The following is a 21,247-nucleotide window of genomic DNA, read 5'->3' on the forward strand; positions in this document are numbered from 1 at the left end:
ACAGAAAAAGAATTACAGTGATCTGGCTGTGTTTTAACTTATGTGATCACTTTCTAAGTACTGTATAGGTGTTAATACTAGATGTCACAATGCTATCCACACGATAGGAACAGTATAACTAAAAGTTTTATGTAATATTTCTGTCCCACTGAAATTCTAACCTATTTGAGACCTGTGGAAAATAGGGAAATGTGTTTAAGAGAAAGTTGCTGTTAAGTGTTATTATTGTTAATATTATTCATTTGGCATACACACTGAAAACTTTATATGGTACTAATTAATTATTTCACCTTTTCTGCTGTTATCTATTTTTTATTTACACTTATTAAAGGTGATTTTATCACTGTGTTGTGGCTCTGTACTTTACAATGCAGCAACCCTAACGTAAAAATAAAGCATGTATCTCACATGAAGAGGTGATGTATGTGTTCTCTCTCTCTTTCTCAATATATATTAGCAACAGATTCAAAATAAATGTACAAACAAGTACTAGATGGATGAGTTGGCATGGACTTACTTCTGAAATTTATCTTCACTAAGCTCTCTCTGCCACGGCAATGTTTTCTGGCAGTGTTGTTAGCATCTGGTTTATAAAATTTGGTTTTAGCAGAACTGCAAGGGTTAGTGTTAGTTCCAACTTCCATCTATATGCAATCCATCCTGACTGCTCTCTTTTTTCCTGTAAAAGGGTGAGAGTCAAATTTTTAATCTCACTTTTGTCAATTTGCACCACTCCAGCAGCACAAAGCAGCCATAAAACTAGGTTAATTGGCATCTTGATGATTTCTCTGGGCTGAAGGGCATCCCAAGGTTGTGTAGGACTCAGGGGTAGAGCAGGCCAAAATTTTTAAACAAAACTTTTTTCTGCCAAAAATGTAGATTCAGCTACATCAGAATGGTTCACTAATTTGTTTCAGTTTCACCTGATTGTGTAAAAAACAAACAAAAAAATCCTTTCCTTGAAACGTTTTGTTTCAACATTTACAAAACATTTTTTGATTTTTTGATTCAAAATGAGTTTTCCTCTTGAAATTTCCTTTAGTTTTATTAATTAAATAAAAATGTTTAAATACTGCTCAAAATGGAAATGAAATTTTATTTTTTGATTTTTCAATTGTTTGAAAATTTCAAAAAATGATTGTCTTTGAGTTGTCCCAAAACAGTTTTTCAGAATTACAAGTGAACCAAAAAATCTGTTATTTGCACAGCTCCACATAGGGGGTGTGATTGGAGAAAGAAACCACAGAAATAGACAGGATGTGCCAATGCCATCATAATCCCTGGGTGCCGAAATCATGCCGTGAGAAACCATTGATATAAATTAGAGCTGTCCTGAATCTGCTATAATTTACATAAAGGTTCAGACTCACCAGGATTGGAAGAGCATAAAAGAGTCTTTTACATATATATAGAATACATATATAATATATATAATATAATATATTACTTTTCTTGATCCATTTAGGAAGTTTAGATGATTATTTCAACAATATATGTTCGAAGAAGGAAAATGGATATTGACAAAAGAACTGAATTTATACATGTCTTGAAATATTGGGTGGGATATTGTGATTATAAGATTAGACACTTCTAAACCTTGACATCAAAGAAAAGTAGAGGGTGTGGTAAGAAAAGCAGGGGTTATCTCAAAAGGTACTGAGAATTATTGAGGTTTGAAATAGCTTTGGCAAAAGACCTGCCAAACTAATTTTCAAATACAACTGAGAGTAAGGAATTAAAAGATTAAATCACGTTGAAATAGATTTTTAGAATCTGAGTATGGATGCAGTACTTGTAAGTAAGTATTAGGGGAAATCTCTTTTTCAGAAACATTCATTTTTTTTCTTCTTCTAGCCATATGTGTTGCAATTTATGTAATCTGTTGTTTTTAAACCAGTAAATCTTTGGCTCATCAGATTGCACAGTGATAGCGTTAATAACTGGAAAGCCTGATGTTTGGCAAGGGACTGAATCCCTACTGCTGGGCAAGACTGACTGCATTGCAAAGGTGACAGGTACAGCATAGTCTCTAGGGATAACATGCCAGCCATGAAACAGCTGATGAGCATTGCTGACCAAATACACAGCAGTTCTGGCATGGAGAAAAGGAAACATTGAAATAGAAAAGACAAGAAATACAATAAAATAAAAAGGAGTGTTTGCTGATGAGAAAGGGAAAGTTCTAAATGTTGAATGCCAAAAAGTTTTTTCATTAGCGCTTCTGTTGCTATAGAACCCTCAGCACATAATATTCTACAGTAAAGCAACACCAAGTGTATAACAAGTTTCTGCTCCAGACAACTTGCAGTCTAAAGGGACAGATGAAAGCAATGTAGTACAGCACACAACAAACTGGCATAGTACAGTATAGTACAAATGCACAATGGTATATGGTCATTATATCTGGGAAGTGATCTCGTTGGGATATCTACTGTAATTCGACCGTTCCACATTTTTACAAGGTTTGATCAGTAATATACCACAAGTGAAGTAGTTGCATTGTTATGACAGTAATTATAATGTTTGGCCAGATGATGATTCTTTAACTCACGCTGAGTAGTAAATAAGCATGGTATGTCAAGAAGTCATTGTTAGTAAACCTAAAACTGCATAATCCCATCTCCCATTTTCACACAGGAAAAGTAAACAATGGACAGGGTTCTCCCTTTCCTCTGTGTTTTCTGCTTGTTTTCTGTCTCCCCCTTCCTAGCAAACAATATGTTAAGCCAAGAAACTCAATGTGTTTGTCTAATGACAATAAAGCACCAGGAGCTGGCAGGCGAATATGTAATCCCCTGACCTCCTCCAAGTATTTTTTTCCCCAGACCCATAGCACAGGGTAAGACAGGAGCTCTTCCATGAGTGACAGAAGTTCTGTTTCTGTCAGTGCCAGCTCTGCTGGGAGCTGCATGAATTTGATACAGCCCTGTAGCAAGCTTCCAGTTGTGATTCATATTAGGTTTGGGTTCAGGAGTATGCTATTCCATGAATAAATGAATGGCTACCTTAAGGAGGAAAGTAAGAAAAGATAAGGAAATACCTATAACCTCACTGAAGAAGGCATTATGTACGGGAACAGAGCCAGCATCTCTCAGCACTGTTCACTTTGTAGCCTCAAGAGGCTGCATATACAGTTTTGCTTCTTCCAGGAAACCTGAGCAATACTGAAGAAAAAGAGTCAAAAAAGGGGGAAACAATGAGTGCTCTTTCTATCGAATGAGAAATTAGTGAAACGTTTTGATAAACTATAGCTGAACATAGATCAGAAGTTTTCTTTAACCTTTCACCTAGGTACTCAATCGACCGAAACACAGACCTGGAGAGATATTTCAATATTGATGCCAACAGTGGAGTCATTACAACTGCCAAGTCTTTGGATAGAGAAACGAATGCTGTTCATAACATCACTGTCTTGGCTATGGAGAGTCGTAAGTTACAATTTAAAGGTTTTATACACAGAATGAACAAAAGATTCAGGTTCAATTATAATAATTGCTTGATGGCATTGAATAAAAATATGAAAATGTAGACCTATATATCCGATCTCACTATAGATAATGTGATGAGGACTGTGTTGTAAATAATAGATAGATAGATAGATAGAACCTACCTACCTACCTACCTAACACCTCCTCTGCCTCACACCTTGTGCAGTCATTTAGACCTATCTCATTGCAGACAGGTATTTTATTCATTAAGACACATGTCCTCTGAACTCTGTGATTATCAGTTTACTGTGCAATACCCCTTTTACCACAGATTGGCAATTGTCTTGCACACCAGTAGAAAGCATAGGTCCATACTGCTAAAATCCATGATTGCTTCAATTTGGGGATGTAATTCAGGTTTGAGAGGAATTACACCATGTCTGCAAATAAAGGTGCTAGATTCCTAGAACTAGATTCACTCTTAATAGTAAGGGAATTGCAGGGAGATTGACTTGGGTGGGTAGATGGTACTTCTCTTATGCTACCCACAGTTACAGGGAAGCCATAAATTATGTCATAGGCTTCCCTGAATTACTGAGGGGAATTAACTGAATAAATGCATCTCATATCCATTCTAACCATGCCCCATCCTAGATGAATGGTACTATGCTGACTGGCTGTGAGCCCACTCGAGGTGGCTGGGTTTTTATGTCACCTCATTCCCATCCCCCCAGGGACTTTTTGCTCCTGAGGTTTATCCATTGGAATTTGAATTTTACCCCTGTGGTGAAATACGGTCCCACTGAAGTAAATGGCAAAACTCCCATTGTCTGAAAAAAGGCCAGGATTTCTATCCTAGAGTTTATTTTTCATTATGTTTCTAGGGGGTATTTTAATTCATTTTGACAGGTGTGTGCACAAGACAAAATGCAAATGAAAGGCATATTGATCCAAAAAATAACTTGTAAAGAGTCTTTGTTTGTTTATGTGTTTGTTTGTTTTGCACAGAGAACCCAGCACAGATTGGGAGAGGATATGTGGCCATCACTATCCTTGACATCAACGACAATGCCCCCGAGTTTGCCATGGAGTACGAGACAACAGTCTGTGAAAATGCTCAGCCTGGCCAGGTGCAGATCAATATTTCCAGATGTTTATTCACATTAGTTAGGCAGTAATTTCTTTTGAAAAGATGCCAGCTTTAAGATAAAAGACAGTCAGCTTATTGCAATACAAATGACACTTTGCAATGACTGCGCAGCATAAACAAATATTAAGCAAAGTCTAAAAACTCCACCATACTGGCTATGGTGAAAGAGCTGCAGAAATAAAAATTAGATGGGCACAAGCCGTGTAAAACTCCAGATGTCCTTGCATAGCAAAATGATGCTTTTGTTTGCTTGATTCTGTACAGGGATGAGCACCCTTAATTCCCACTGATCTCACTAGGCAGTAAGAGTGCTCAGCACTTCACTTCCTATATCCTCTAGCACTCCTAAAACTTAAATGTGGGTGACATAAGTTTGGCTGAATTAGGAAAAAGGGGTCTAAGGGGCACAATATCCCCTGTGACAGTTCTCTTGTATTAGAAATTGTACAAGGTTGCCCTCACAAGGTCTGACTTTCAGAGGTTCCGAGCACCCCCTCCTTGCACACACTGACTTCAACTGGAGTTGTTTGTTCTTGGTACCTCTGAAAATCAGACCCAAAGAGATCCATTCACATTGCTCCAACCCCTCACCCCCTAGAAACCTGGAGGCCATTTTATTCCTGAAATTCACAGCATCCATGTACCATCCTGGATGCAATGGCCCTCTGCATGGAGGATTTCCACTTCTGTGTTATCTCCCAGAGTCTCAGTCTTCCTCCTCTTTCATAAAAGACATCACTGTTCTGTCCATTTTTCAAAATTACAACAAAATTTAAAACTACAACAGAAATTAACATGATTAGCCTCATTTGCTCAAAAGAAACCTAGAATTGGACCAGCAGGAGTCTTGTAAGCCATAAAAAATTAAGATGGACTGACCAAATTGCATATGAGTATCTACCCACACTGTCCCTGGCTCTAATCAGTTATTCCAGATACTCATGACCACATACTCACAATTTATAAATATCAAAGACATGAGTCTAGTCCAGTGGTGGGCAACCTGCGTGACGCATGCGGCCCATCAGGGTAATCTGATTGCGGACCGCGAGACATTTTGCTGACTTTGACCGTCCACAGGCACAGCCCCCCGCAGCTCCCAGTGGCCGCAGTTGACCGTTCCTGGCCAATGGGCCCTGCATTGGATGGTTAACGTCAGCAAAATGTCTTGCTGCCCGCAATCAGATTACGCTGATGGGTCGCAGGTTGCCCATCACTGGTCTAGTCTGTTATATTTCGTATGGTTTGTCATGTTTCAGAAAATGTTGATTAAAGTAATATTCAATTCTGTTTTACTCATCCTTAATTAACTCTAAAATCTGGGCTTTACATTTACACCTGTGGTTTGCAGACACAGTCTGGCATTAATTGCACCCACTAATAACTGTGAGAGGCTTGTCTCTCTCTCTCTGGTGCTAGATTATATCCACTGTTATTTTCACACATAAGGTATCCCCTTTCCAACACTATAAAACTCTCATTCCTATCCTTAATGAGTGGTGATATATTAGATCTTAACCTGTCACTGGATGAATATTGGCTACATAGTGCCTCGAGCCAGTGCAGTTTGGGGTAGAGGAAGGAAAGGGAAAGTATTTATCTTCACCGTTTTCAGTGGGGAGATGGGAGATGAAAGTTAACGGTGTCTAAAATTGCTTACAAGGTTGAAATGTTAGAACAAGGTGTTGGGGGCAGAATGCAAGTCAGATGGCTGAAGGTGCATGATAAATGAGATTTACCACTTGACCATGAGCGCTGTGTGTATAGGGCATGCGTGTATATACTGCTTTGTATTATATAAAATATAAAACTCAATATAACTTCAACCGAACCCTCTCTTTTCAGGTAATCCAGAAAATCAGTGCTGTTGATAAAGATGACCCACCCAGTGGTCACCAGTTCTACTTCAGTTTGACAGAAGAAGCAGCAAATAACCACAACTTTTCTCTGCAAGACAACAAAGGTAAAAATATAAATGTTGTTGGGTGCCTTAGGGGAGCACTGACTTAGGTGCCTTAGGTAACCACCACTCTTTTTTCAGACACATAGTGATCATCATTGGGGTGCACTTCCCTGCCAGGGAGGGCATTAATTAAAGAGCAGTCTGCCCCCTAAGTAACTTTTATCTAGAGATTATCTGTCAAGAGGAAGAAACTGTTGTTTAAATCATTTTGAGCCTTGAGCTAAACAGTGGGGCTTCAAATCTTTTCTTTTCCCCCAAGTGCCTTTTCCCTCTTTTTTCCCTATATTTTTATATCTTTATCCAAATTAGATTTTACCTTGAGGGCAGTGACTGAAAAATGTCCTGGGCCTCATGTTTTATTAATATAATTCAGGGCATAAAGAAATGAGCCCCAAAGGCATGGCAAAATGAGAATTCCTTTGGTGAAACCCCCCCAAACACCTTTTCAGCAACTGAATGTTGTTTTTGGAGGTGAAGGCTGAGTGCTCATTTTTTAGGCTACCTACAATATTTACACATGCTGTCTAGGACTGTATTTCCCCAAAGATCTACACAGAGGACCATCATTGGCATCACATTCCCACTGGTGAAAAGAGATGAGAACACACTCCTAATTGGAGTTCTCATTAATTGCTGTATATGTATGGCAGCTAGACATTGGCAGTCTGCTTAGCTAATGGTTGAAGCAAATAGAATACAATAGACCCCCATCTCACTGCTGCACTGCTCTATTTGCTCTGCAGTGTGAAATGGAGTAAAAAACTTGCTCTTGTAATAAAATAAACGATTAACCATAATTTGAGTGAAAAGGTACTATTTTTGTGGACAATTTTTCAAACTGTATCCACACTTTGATTCACCTTTTGTCCTGAACAAAAATAAGAATACAAACTAAATATAAAATGAAATGACCACAATACAAAAAATCAGTCTGTTGATAAAGAGTCTTATTCAGCTGTCCACAGTTTGTTTTTCCAATGTGCTTAACTTTACTTATATGAACAACAGTAGGGAAGTCAAGTAAGCATATGCTGAAGTGATTTTATAGGTCATGACCTAAAGACTCAAATGCATTTATTATTATTAATATTATTACTTAGAATACATTAGCCCTCTGAAATTCTAGGCAGGGTTCTGGGACACACTGTGCAATGTACCATAACATTGTAAAAATACACTCTCTTCCCCAGAGAACATACAATCTAGATCAGTACACCCCATGCCACAGCAATAAAGACAACAGAGGTGTAAGTAAGGGCAGAAGTTGTCCGTTTTTGATTATCTAACTTTGTACATACCAGACTTGTGTGCTCAGAAATAATTGCTCATACTTTCTAATGGGTGTGTGCAAAAGTGTATATGTACTTTTTCGTATGTACCACAGAAGGACAATAATCCCTGTATGTCAGGATTTGCACAGACACACACAGTTTTGTGCATCACTCTGAACATCTGGGCCTTTACAGCACTTAAGCATATGCTTAAGTTTAAGTATGTTGGTGGCCTTGTTGAATTCAGTGGGACAGTTAAGCATGGGTACAATTGTTTACGGATCACAAAGTGTTCATTTTACTGTAGTTAATATTAGGAAAAGTAAAATAATTGTGTGTTATTCTGAACTATTGAAACTTTAAAATGGGGAAGAAAAAGTCGCAAAAGAAGTCAGTAATACACTGTTCAATTGTTTTAATATATTTTAAAACATGTTTAATAAAACATATTTTAAAAGTGCAATACCTGCAAGATAAACAGGTTTGATTCTTTATTATCCATTCATTTGTTGAGTGCAGTCAGGAACCATCAGCAAATGGTCATTTCCCACTGTCTTTCTTCAGGAGGGCAAAATTATTATTTATATCTCTTAAATTGTAGTACTAAACATTACAAATCAGTTGTGACAGCCATGTCTCTTTGAGCAGCTTGATAACATTTTAAAAACCTATATTTGGGTTCTTGAGAGCTGTTAATTAAATCTCAGCTATTCTACTATTTTATTGTTACTAGAGGCTATATGGCTTTTTATTTTCTTATGAAAAGATACCTGAGATGTGATTATGGATTTTGAAGTGATTGGTTCCATTGCCATATGTTTTTAAGTCACTAGGTGCACCATTTTGAGGAGCTCACTTGTGACCTTGAATATATAAATTAATTGTTCTTTCTAGGTCAGTTTTAAACTCCTGTACACTGGGTAAGCATGAAACATGTGCATACTCCCATTATAGATTCTTGCATTATTTGTGTACACAAATGGGTCTTGGTGCATGCAGACAAATAATTAGATTTGCTATTACCTAATTATGCATTTGCACACACAATTATGTGTTTGTGTGTGTGGATGCCATGTTTTTTTTTGTGACCCAAGCTGTGACAATGTGGATTTCAGAGGTTTATTCTCCTCTTTTCCTCTTCCTGTGTGAATCTAACTTCCATTAATATCAATGCACATTTACAGTGGGGAAACAGAGCCTGCAAAATTAGAAGTGAAATCTATGTGTTGATACACCGTGTAGCTACTTAAAGAAACAAGTGAAGTGCAATTTTTTTTCATTTAATTTACTGTGCCCCACCCCTTCTGGGATTTTGCTTCATGAGTGTGGCACTGCAAGTGTGATTAAAGTTTATAGGCCTCCACAATTCCAGCATAAACCTTACTGGTAAATACAGGCCTTAATGGTTTTTGCATGGGCTAGAACTAAATTCTCAAGCAGAACATATCATCGCAGCTCCTTACGGTGCATGGCCAGGACAAAGAAGTTAATAAAATAATATAAAACTTAAAGTCCATCAGACAGAAAAAAAAATGCATTTTTACCTGTGGACTATTCCTATAGAAATTCTGAGTGTCTTACACTTGTCTTTTTCTTCCTCTAGACAACACCGCATCTGTGCTAACCAGGAGAAATGGATTCCGGAGACAGGAACAGGCTGTTTTCTACTTGCCAGTATTCATTGTGGACAGTGGCTCGCCCTCACTTAGTAGCACCAATACCCTCACTATCAGAGTGTGTGACTGTGATGCCGACGGCAGAGCCCAAACATGCAATGCAGAGGCATACGTCTTGCCTGCAGGACTTAGCACTGGTGCACTTATAGCAATACTTGCTTGCGTCCTGACATTATTAGGTATGTCCTTGGTGTTTTGTTCATTTACACCCCAAGTACAGTACAACAACCAAACAAACAAAGCCCCCGCATCTCGTTTATTGTTTATCCTCAGTTTTCTTTAGGGAAGAAAAGCTAATAATCCAGCAACAGAGGCATTTTATAGAATGTAGGTAAATAATGTCAAAGGTAATCTGCCAGAAAGTAATGGTAGAAGGAATAATATCAGTTGCAGCTGATATAATAGTTATAGATAGACATTGCAGGTGAAAAAGTGGATTTATGAACATCTCTCTCGTTGAACATAATATAGCTGGTAGCGTTCACATTACTTACTGAGTATATAATATGCACATTTATAAACAGTTTGTTTCTTTTAAGGATATTCATTTATAACATTTAATGATTTGCAAAGAGCAAAAGACTTACAGCAAATGTCACAAATGAATTTATTGATGAGAATTAGCATATTTAATTGAGTAGCATTTGTATGACGTCCTTTTGTTATACCTGCAGCTGTTAGCACAGTTGCATTTTACATTCTGTGTGAAAACTGAAACTAGAGACGGGAGGGAGAAAAGGTGATTTGGAAATTGTGAAATCACGCTAGAAGCTTAGTTGTATCAGGATTTCTCACTTCCCTGTGGAGACTAAAGTGAAATTGACTAGGCGGTGACAGTATTAAAAACTCAAGATTGTGGAGCAGAAAAGGGAACCAAGGAGCTTCCCTAATCTTTTCACACCCAGTGCAAGATTCTGGTGCAGTCAGCGTCCCAGTGTTGCTTGAGGCCCCAGCTGAGCACATGCTTAAGTGCTTTCCTGGATCAAGGCTTGTATGAGTACTCTTGGTGAGCGTATCATCCCAAAAGGAGTGGGGAGATTGTAATGTCCACAGTTCGGTATCGTAGCCACAGAGGTAGCTAAAATACAGAATCAGTTTAGGTGGTTCCCACCAATAGGCGTTTACTGTAGTTTCCTCCACTGTGTGTACAACAACTGGATCCGGCAGTGTCCCCTTCCTGCTGTTGGCTACTTCGAAGTCTCTAAGTGCAGTCCATTGCCTCTCCTTCCCTGCAGGAGCCTGCATAGTGAATTAGGCGCATTGGTGGAGAGCAGGCCACACCTCCCCAAATAATGCCTTGTCCCTCCCTGAGACATCATTTCTTCTGGTACTCTGCACTGCCCAGACAGGCTCAAAACTAATAGGCAGAGACTGCCTGGATCACTGTTAACGGAACAATAAAACAACAAGAGTATTGAGAACCCAGTCAATTTACACAGTGGTTGTACACAGGTTGCAGTGTTTCCTGTTTCTGGTGTTTTAAGCCTGTGATGGGCAAAGTACGGAGCTTTTCAAATTTGTTCTTTACTCATTTTGCTGCACTTAATTTGCTCCTTCAATACTTAATAACAGTTTGTAAGGTTAATAAGGTTAAAAATGGAATGGAGCCATGTGAAAAAAAAATATTACTGCCCTGATCATCAGCACAACTAAAGAAAGTTCCTGAACACATACATGCCCTCCCATATTTACACATTTGGATCAGTGACTAAGGGCCAGATCCTTATCTGGTATAAATTGGCATTGCTTGGTTGAAGTCTACAGGGTGGCGCAAGTTTGGCCCAAAGTGATTTACAGAAATACAATTTCTGTACTCATAGAAAGTCACTCACCCAGCACTCTCATACCATCATTTCTGGCATATAAAGAAATGAGACGGTTATTTTCAAAGTCCTGTAAAAACATACCATGGTTTACAGGCTTGTTTGTGTGTGTGTGTGTGTATTTCTTAAACAGGAGACAATGTTTCTCAGGGAAGATATTCAGTAGAGACCCAACTTATTAGTTGTCAAGTTACCAGGTAGTAACTTGTTTATTCTATTCAGTGCAACAGCGTTGGAATGCAGCAGATAACTCATTAGGGAGGGAGAAATTATCAGCAGATAACTGATTTAACTGGGAATTGGTCCTGCTTCGAGCAGGGGGTTGGACTAGATGACCTTCTGGGGTCCCTTCCAACCCTGATATTCTATGATTCTATGATACATGGCACCACAGTGCTGCTTCTCATCTCTTTGAGACTGTTCACAAGCACTGGCAAAGAGAAGAGGAGAGGATCTCAGAACATATTATCTAAATAATTTGTTCTGCAGCATATGAGGGACATGTCTGCTTGCTGCTTGGCTGTTGATGTTAGGTGTCAGAAGAATTGACATTCACTACATTTTGTGGGGTTTCAAAACTGGCCTCTGAATATCCCCACAAAGCTCACTTTTACTTGTCTGAATTGACATTTGCATGGCTGAGCCCCTTACCATTTTCTGCCTACAAAGTCACATTTGGATGCTTACATGCAAAGCTGCCGGTGCATGTTAAACAGCTGGCATTGAAGTTGTCCTCTAGTGAATGCCAGAGTTAGAGCCTCAAAGTAGAGAGGCCAGAGGGGTGAGCTTTCCCCGCCCCTAATCTGACTGATGAAGATTGATTTCTAAACTCCGTTCCACAAGAAAGTTCCAATAGTCAGTCGATTACTTAGAAAAGCTGCACAGTATCAACTCTGCAGCAGAGCTGTTGTTTTCAACAAAAACATGGCTGTTATTTATGCTATGAAAATACATATGAAAAGTACTATGCTGGGTGTCATTCACTTTATACTGTATATAATACTATATACTGTATATTATAATAATATAATATACTGTATATAATTCTTTTAAGAAATAAGAGAGGAAATCTTTAACTCCTTTGAAAATTATATGGTAACTTCATTCAGTGTAATTTATTTTTCAGTTAACATCTCACAGATGCAATAATAAGTGTTTTTAGAATAAGCATTTAACATAGTGTGTAACTGCAATTTTATTATATGTAAAAACTCACAAAAAGAAGTATTTGCATGTAAAGTTACATATAACTTATTTCCACAGCTCAGGAATTTCCATTACATTGAAACATCAGGTAGAATCAGAAATCTGGTTAGTAATGTGCTTTCCCTATTGGTAGTTCCATACTTGAAATGGTAACCCACCGTCAGCACCCACTTTCCTATCCCATTCTAAAAAAAGGTCTTTGCACCTCATTGTATACACTTCTATATGCTATAGTATATAATAATACAATGATTAAACTTCCAAAAGTAGATTTAAAAATTAAAATAAAAGTAGATACAAATTGTTTATTAATTGTTAATATTATTGTACCACGAATGAGTCCTAATGAGTTCAGGGACTCTGTGCAATTTTGGTACAAATACATTGTAAGACACAGTCCCTGTCCTAAAGAGCTTACATTCTAAATAAAAGATGGACACAGGATGTGAAACTGACTCAGAGATTATGGCCTGTATTTCTTTAAGTAAATGGTGTTTTGGGGTGAGTCAATATTGGGATACCCAACCTGAGATACCTTGAAGGGGGGCTGATTTTCAGATGGTGCTAAGAACCTGCGCTCTGAAAATCATCCCCTGCTAAAATCTCTCAAATTGGGCATACAACATTACCAGTCACTTTTGAAAATTTAAACCAGGTTGATTTACTCAAGGTCACCCAGAAAACCTGTGCAGATCTGGGAACAGATCTCCTACTCCCAATCTGCTTTAACCACAAGAGCTATCTGATTGCACTAGCCATGAGAGTGTATGAATTAGAAGGCTACTGAGGCATTTCTTAGATGGTGGAAGATACCCAGCCTTTAGCTTCAGGGTTCATAACACATCCAAGGCATGAACCAATAGTTTACTAATTCAAAGCCTGATGTGGTTTATTGCTATATTAGAGAATATGCTTAAGGGACTGTTGCATGGCAATGGGTATTAGCTGTATGACATTCTTTATAGCCGTGTTTGTGGTCCTCTCTTCCGGGTTGTCTTTTGGCTATTATTACATCTTTACAATGATGCAGCAATTGCCTTGAGTACAAAATGAAAGTCTAGAACAAAAACAGAGACAGGGAGACATGCTGGGTGACAGCCTACTAAGATAAGTGGGAACTTCAAATTTACACACATTGCACAATGGCTTTGAGAGGCAGTAACTTCAACAGGAATATACTTGGGACTGGTCTACACACAGTTTTTGCATTGACTGAACTGTATTTGTTCAGAAACAGCTTAAGGTAAATGGTTACAACCCTTCCTATGGTTGCAGTGACAGAAAGGTGTTAATTATTGGCATAGCTGATTTTGACAAAAAGTATCTAAACAAGCTGTGCTGATATAAATACATTTATATCTGTATAACTGCATCCACATAAGGGCATTGTAATGATTTAACTCAATTGCTTTTTTCTACCAAGCTAGTTAAATTGGTACAAAATCTGAGTGTAGTCCCAGCCATTAGTTGTTCTGTTTGTTCATGGATTAGTTGTTTGTAACAAATGGTATTAGGTGTTTTGCTTATTAAATATAACAACCAGTGATGTTATTGTCTGTGTGGTTGTTTAGAGTTAATATGTATAACTAATGCTTGCACTATACTTTTATTTCCATTGTACAATCTATAAAATTAGCTTTTTTAGTCATTCAGTCAGGCACTCTTTACCGCCTTGATCACTGGTTCTGTGACGAACATGGGAAAGGAAATAGGCCGTAATGGGAAATAGACTACATTTAAAATCAGACGTGCTTGCTTTAGGTACCACAGATATTTAGTTTTGGCCTGTAATAATCTCCACAGTCCCTGCAATGCAGCTAAGGCTTTGTTCATTTAGAGGTTAAATGTTATTGTTCATAGCTGCTGGAGTAGTTAGAAATTAATAATCTCTTAAAGCCATCTAAATGCTAAAATGTTTAACCTTTTGAAAGACTTCATATTTTTCTTGGCTTCAAGCAAGAGTGGGATGTACAAGGCATACTACATAAAACATTCATTTTATCTTGATTTTTATTGTACCTCTAGGCAGGCGTATCTACTAAGTTTCATATTTTTCACTTATTAGCAGGTATTTAAATCTCAAAATGAAGTCTGCTCAGCATGACAGGAGTGTGAAAACACATTTACACTTGACTAAAGGAAGTGATTAGATGCTTGCTACATGGCAATAAAAATTGTCACACTGACATGGTAAAAAATATAAAAGAAGAACTAAAAGATGAAGAAAACCCTTAGTTCTGTCTATAGTGATCTTAAATTAAATCACAAATTTATCACTGTTAGCAATGTAATTTGTCTTTCATTTAAAAATATCACTTTTAGTAAGAAAACCTGTTAAGAGTGAAATTTAACCATTGCATGTAGGAGATAGATAGATAGATAGATAGATAGATAGATAGATAGATAGATAGATGGGGGGAGAGACAGTGTACATATTATGAAAAGGAGTACTTGTGGCACCTTAGAGACTAACCAATTTATTTGAGCATGAGCTTTCGTGAGCTACAGCTCACTTCATCAGATGTTTACCGTGGAAACTGCAGCAGACTTTATATACACACAGAGAATATGAAACAATACCTCCTCCCACCCCACTGTCCTGCTGGTAATAGCTTATCTAAAGTGATCAACAGGTGGGCCATTTCCAGCACAAATCCAGGTTTTCTCACCCTCCACCCCCCACACAAATTCACTCTCCTGCTGGTGCTAGCCCATCCAAAGTGACAACTCTTTACATAATCAAGTCGGGCTATTTCTTCTTGTTTCCCCCCCCCCCCCCCAGATGTTCTGGTTTAACTTGGATTTAAACTTGGAGAGTGGTCAGTTTAGATGAGCTATTACCAGCAGGAGAGTGAGTTTGTGTGTGTATGGGGGTGGGGGGGATGTGAGAAAACCTTGATCTATGCAGGAAATAGCCCGATTGGTTAGTCTCTAAGGTGCCACAAGTACTCCTTTTCTTTTTGCGAATACAGACTAACACGGCTGTTCCTCTGAAACCTGTACATATTATGTTCACCATACTATAATTTACAACAAAACAGATTCTGCTAATACAAAAATGTTTGGCAACTACTCTAAATCCCTTTTAAAGGTCAAACTCCTAATATTTCAGACTTATGTAAACGTGGCTCCGAATAGTGTTTGCCAAACCATTGCCGCCTCAAAGTAACGTGTGTCTTTCTTGTGCCAGTAGATGTCATGCAAAAAATATAGGCTGGTGCCACAATAATTCACAATCACAAGGCATCTGCTAATAGATGGATCATTAGATGCATGCCCTGTAGCTATTACATGAAAAATAATGCATTGCTTACTATATTTGTCAAAAAGAGAAAACTTCAGGAAAAAAACTTGTTTCAGTCTTACTTTTAGAAGGCACAGAAGGTGCCCAGGAAGGAACTGCAAGGACCGGTCTTCGAAGTCTGATTATGCTGTAGGCCAATTTGACACTGGGCTGGAAAAGCTACATAAGGAGGATGGTGTGGTACTTCTAAACAGAAAAGAAGTCTGAATGGCTTTGAGTTGCTTAGGTATTTTTACCACCTGACCCACATCTTAAATTATGCCCTGTGTGTAGCTTTACTTCTTGGTAGAAAATACCTCCCTGAAAAGATGTTCTTATGAGGATGATGTACTGCACTGATGTCACACATGAGAATACTTGGGGAGAGTTCACGTAGTTGGGGAGTGTCCCAAGGTAGTTATTTATGTATTTAATGCCCATAATTTGTCTTTGGGTTAATGGTGTCTAATTTATATTTCATTATGTAGTTGCTCAATTCAACTGCTCTTATTATTGTGGTATGCCCTAATATCGCTATATGTCTGGTTGTGCTTCTGTTTATATTATAAAACCTTATGTTCAGTGTTTTGCATTCTGAAACAAAAGTTCAGTCCATGAAGAAGCATGGCATGCAAAGAATCAGCCCAAAGGAGAACTGAGTTCCTTTAAACCAAAACTGATCTAAATTAGCTTTCAGGAACTTTTCCCTTTAAGAAGTCTGTGTAACATCCAGCAGAAGTACGTGAGTGCTATGGGGTGAAGGATATAACCCTGGATCATGCATTTTTTTACAAAAATATATTCTTAGGATAGTTTAAAAATAGCACCAAGGCACAATGCTATGAGATAGGGTGGAAGAGCAGCTTTACCACCGAATGTCTTCTGATTTTTACAACCTTAAGTATACATTATAGCTCCCACTAATCCCATCAAAGTTATTCAGAGGCTTAAAACGTTAAAATAAAAAAATCATTTTTAGGAGGATAAGTAACAGTCTGTCATGTTTCAGACATGAATGTAGTATTCACATTAATCCCTTCAAATTATGTTTATGAATAGTACCTGTTTGTTTACCGAAAACATATTTAAACTGTAAATGACTGCAAGTATATTACATGCCTGGAGTGAATCCCCTCCTTATACTTTGGCTAAGTCTCTATAAATTAATCTTGGCTTTTAAGCTGAAAAAAAGAAACCCGAAGTATCAGAATTTTTTAAATCATTACTTTAGGGGTTGATCCAGTAAACGCACGCAGCCTTAGCAATTCTCATCAGATATTCACAGGCACCAACTATGGTATTTTGCACATTAAAGCAAAGTGCAGTCTAATACAGAGATGCTTTTAGTCCATGAAGTCAGGCTTATATGAGACATTATTTAATAACTCAGAGTTTCCCAATCAAGGAACAGGTATTTTATCAGTGAACCTATGGTGGCATATTTTAATTCAATCCCTTCCCAAACTACGGTTGTTAAAATCCATGCGGTATCTTTATGAATGCGCTTTTACCACTTGGGCAATTAGGAGTTCAGAAAAAGGTCTCTTTTTTCATTTTGTGGCTGTACGATTGTAATAATCAGCCTCAATTGGCTCTTAAATTTATGTTTAGCAGATAGCGTGGGATATAGCAATAAAGATGAAGACATTAAGTCAGAATTACTCTGGAAATATATTCTGTAATATCTAAAAGGTCTTTGTTTAAAAGCCATTTTAGAACCTACTAGTGATTCAAAATCTGACTGCATGATGTGGGCATTGTGTTCCTTGGATAAGGAAAGGATCTGTGTGGTGTAAACTGAGGAATAGTTCCTCTACTGGGAAAGATCTGAGTGGAGGATAAATTCAAACTTCATCATCACTAAAACTTTGGTCTTTTGTGTTCCAGTGCTGGTCTTGCTGATTGTCACCATGAGACGGCGGAAAAAAGAGCCACTAATTTTTGATGAGGAGAGAGATATCAGGGAAAACATAGTCAGATATGATGATGAGGGTGGCGGAGAAGAAGACACGGAGGCTTTTGATATGGCTGCCTTGAGAAACCTCAACATCATCCGAGACACCAAGACCAGAAGGGATGTGACTCCCGAGATTCAGTTCTTGAGCAGACCAACTTTTAAAAGTATCCCAGATAATGTCATTTTTAGGGAATTTATCTGGGAGAGACTAAAAGAGGCTGATGTGGATCCCTGTGCCCCGCCATATGATTCCTTGCAGACGTATGCCTTTGAGGGAAGTGGCTCAGTGGCTGAGTCACTCAGCTCTTTAGATTCCATCAGTTCAAACTCTGATCAGAATTACGATTACCTCAGCGACTGGGGGCCTCGTTTTAAACGACTCGCGGATATGTACGGAACTGGCCCTGACAGCTTGTACTCATAGCCTTGGAACCTTTCTGTGTAAATGCACCGAAGAAAAACAAAAACAAAAACTTAACATCTGGACAAAGGCAAGTTGTAAATATTTCTCCATTTTTAACCTTTTAGGTTTTTTTGCCTTGGTGAAGCATATTTTCATTAGACTTGTCCTAGGGACTGCACTGACCACACGCAGATCCTGAGCATTTGATGGCATTTTTGATAAAATGAGACGCTCAGCCATATCCAAATAGATAGCAACCCTTATATACCTGCAGAGGCAACTAACTTCTAAGAGTAGTGCACTGTGACTTCAATGAGCCAATGATACCCTAGAGATGCCTTCACAGTACTGCCATGTCTAGACTGTAAAGTCTCTAATAAGGGATAAGTAGAAGAGGAAACAAACAAAACACAATATCCCATTCAAAACAGTCTTACAATATTGTAGTTTTCTGATTTAAAAAAAAAAAAAACTGTTGGCAAATTTTATTTACAGTGTTGCATGCAGCTTGCTTGCTCAAAAAACTCCAAACAAACAAAAGACAAAAAAAACAAAAAACCCAGCAGAATATTTTTATTGGTGGCGATGGTGGTGACGAGAGCTATTTAATTAGAAATCTCTGTAAATACCTAGGTTATCAAAACAAACAAAAATAATTGCAAACCATGCTAAGAAAACCTGCAATATTTGTCATCGTCTTACTGAAATAATTTACAATCCCCATAAAATAAAAAATATGGAAAGGGATTCTTAATGTTGAAAATGGGCTTGTGATGCCTGTGTAGGTACGCAAAAAGTTGCTGTCTATTTGTTATTTTTTATTGTCTCTTCTGATTTGTACAGGAGAATTTATCTTTTGTTTCTTTTTTTAATTTAACATAGAGAGTTATATTTATTTTGGAGCTCCAGTCTCCACTAAATTCAGGTCCATTTTACTGCCTCATGGTATTACACGCGTCAGAACATGCTGATTTTTCTCCAGTCTCAGATACGTGAAGGAAATGAAGCATGGAAATGGAGAAATTACAGTACAGCAATCGAGCCCGCCATTCATCTCTCAAAAAGGAGCACAGCTACAAGGACACACAGTCATTCTTCTGAGCTATTACCATGTCTGAGACATTTGAATAAAATATTTGTACATTGCATTTTCGAAAGAAGACTCAGAGGTAGTTGGGAGTGTCTTTAGTGCGAGATTTAGTTTTCAAGGTCACATGTCCTATGCGCTTGGAAGACTTTAAAGACCGTGGTTTTTTCTCCCCTTCTCTTTTGCTGTTAATGAATCACAGTGAAAGACTGTTTAAAATTTCTTTCATATGTTAAGCAATGTAATGCTATAAACTCCAGAATCCATCTTTTGATCCTGATTCACATAAATATTTTCCCCAGAGGAATTAACTTCACAACACATAATTTCTACACTGATTCAGGAGTGCCAAAATAGAAGGACAATTGCAGTAGGTTAAAATATTGTACAATTTTGAAGTAGGGTTTCCTAGAATAAGACTTTTTTTTATAATTCTGACAATATTTATACTTCATCTTTCATGATTTATTATTAGAAAATAAGGCATATATTCAAGTAGTAATAATGTTTTCTTTTAATATTCTTTCCATTTTTTTTTCTTTTTGAAGCATATGTAGATGAGTTCCTAAATAAGGCCCTGATTTTACAAACATTATTCATGTGTTAAATTTCAGTGACTTGACTTTGCTAGGACTTCAGCATAAGTGTTGAAGGGTCGGGGCCGAAGTATGCCACGAGTAGTTCACTCTGAAAGTGCTTCTTTCTGAAAAGAGGAGCCTTACAGTGAAATCCTAATGTGTGGATGCACATGGGGGTGGGGGAAGATATCCTTAAGGCTTTGTAATTCTTGCAATCCAGCATTATCAATTAACTATGTGAAAGTGGCCTTCAGCCTCATTAAAAACATAATTTTGATTATCTGCAACAAATTTATTTAAATTTGGATAACGTTTTTGTAGACAATCATTGCTTCATGATTGAGTAGATTTGCTTATAGTTGTATTAAATCTATATATATATATAGATATATATATATAGAGAGAGATAGATAAATAGCTAGATAGATGACCGATTTTGTAATGGAATTGAAAGATATTACCCATGACTTTTAGTCACATATGTAAGATTTTCAATAAAAGAAAGTGAAAAAAGTATCAAGCGTATGCAGTTCAATAAAAGTAAGGTGTTATGTTGGTGTTAAATCAGCAAAGTGCTGGGAGAACAATTTTATAATAATCTCCTTGTTGGTGGGAAGATAAAATAATTCATGCATTTGGATTATGAAGTCAAAAGTGCTGATTTTAGCACATATCACTCAAAGGAGATTTCAGTGTTATTTAAGTAAACAGCACAACTGCCTTGCTTTTTTCCGGTTTTATATTTATAAAAAAAAAGTATATCCCCTTTCTCATAAAAATGTGTCAGCTTTGCCTTGCATTTGCTATGGGAAGAAATCCGTTCCACTTTATTTAATGCATTGAAAATTCTTGCATGTATCCATTTTCCATTACACAATTTGAAGATGATCCTGAAACTCTGTTGTTACACTACACACATTTGTCTGTTGGGTATAAAAAGTATTATATTTAAAAAATCTCTAATGTTTGATGAGAGATATTACTATAGTACATATAATGCAATTTTTAAAAGGACTTTTCACAGCGTATCACAATTATGGTGTTTCATATTTTTTCATTGGATTAAAATTCTTTATTTTAGGGGGGTTTGTTGTTGTTGTTCTGGGGCCTAATGTTGAAAGCCTTATTAAAGACTAAGTGGCTGACTAACTATAAGATCTTAAGAATGGCTAAAATGGATCAGACCAATGGTCCATCTAGCTCAGTATCCTGTCTTCTGACAGTGACTGGAGCCAGATGCTTCAGTGGGCATGAATAGAAGAGGGCAATTCCGAGTGACCCATCCCCTGGCATCCAGTCCCAGCTTCTGGCAGTTGGAAGTTTAGGGCATCCGGAACATGGAGTTGAATCCCTAACCATCTTGGCTAATAGCCATTGATGGACCTATCCTCCATAAACTTATCTAATTTTTTTTCTAACCTG

At 37.6% G+C, this 21,247-nt stretch overlaps 1 protein-coding gene across 2 annotated transcripts in view; it reads left to right on the top strand.

The window, feature by feature from the left end:
- The window catches only part of CDH7 (cadherin 7), a 102,732-nt gene extending 82,391 nt beyond the window's left edge, over positions 1-20,341 (top strand). The window contains exons 8-13 of one of the 2 annotated variants that reach the window (XR_007355258.2): positions 3,292-3,428; positions 4,437-4,558; positions 6,424-6,541; positions 9,416-9,667; positions 17,688-18,248; positions 19,143-20,341. Coding sequence is in view for 1 of the 2 variants with exons in the window: in XM_048840169.2 (XP_048696126.2) it covers positions 3,292-3,428; positions 4,437-4,558; positions 6,424-6,541; positions 9,416-9,667; positions 17,688-18,181 (1,123 nt within the window). In the remaining variant the exon portion in view is untranslated. Of the gene's footprint in view, positions 1-3,291; positions 3,429-4,436; positions 4,559-6,423; positions 6,542-9,415; positions 9,668-17,687 lie in introns of both variants that reach the window. The other variant, XM_048840169.2, reaches the window with a different exon arrangement.
- The last annotated feature ends 906 nt before the right edge of the window (positions 20,342-21,247 follow it).

This window comes from Caretta caretta, chromosome 2 (assembly GCF_965140235.1).
Source record: "Caretta caretta isolate rCarCar2 chromosome 2, rCarCar1.hap1, whole genome shotgun sequence".
Classification (NCBI taxonomy): domain Eukaryota; kingdom Metazoa; phylum Chordata; order Testudines; family Cheloniidae; genus Caretta; species Caretta caretta.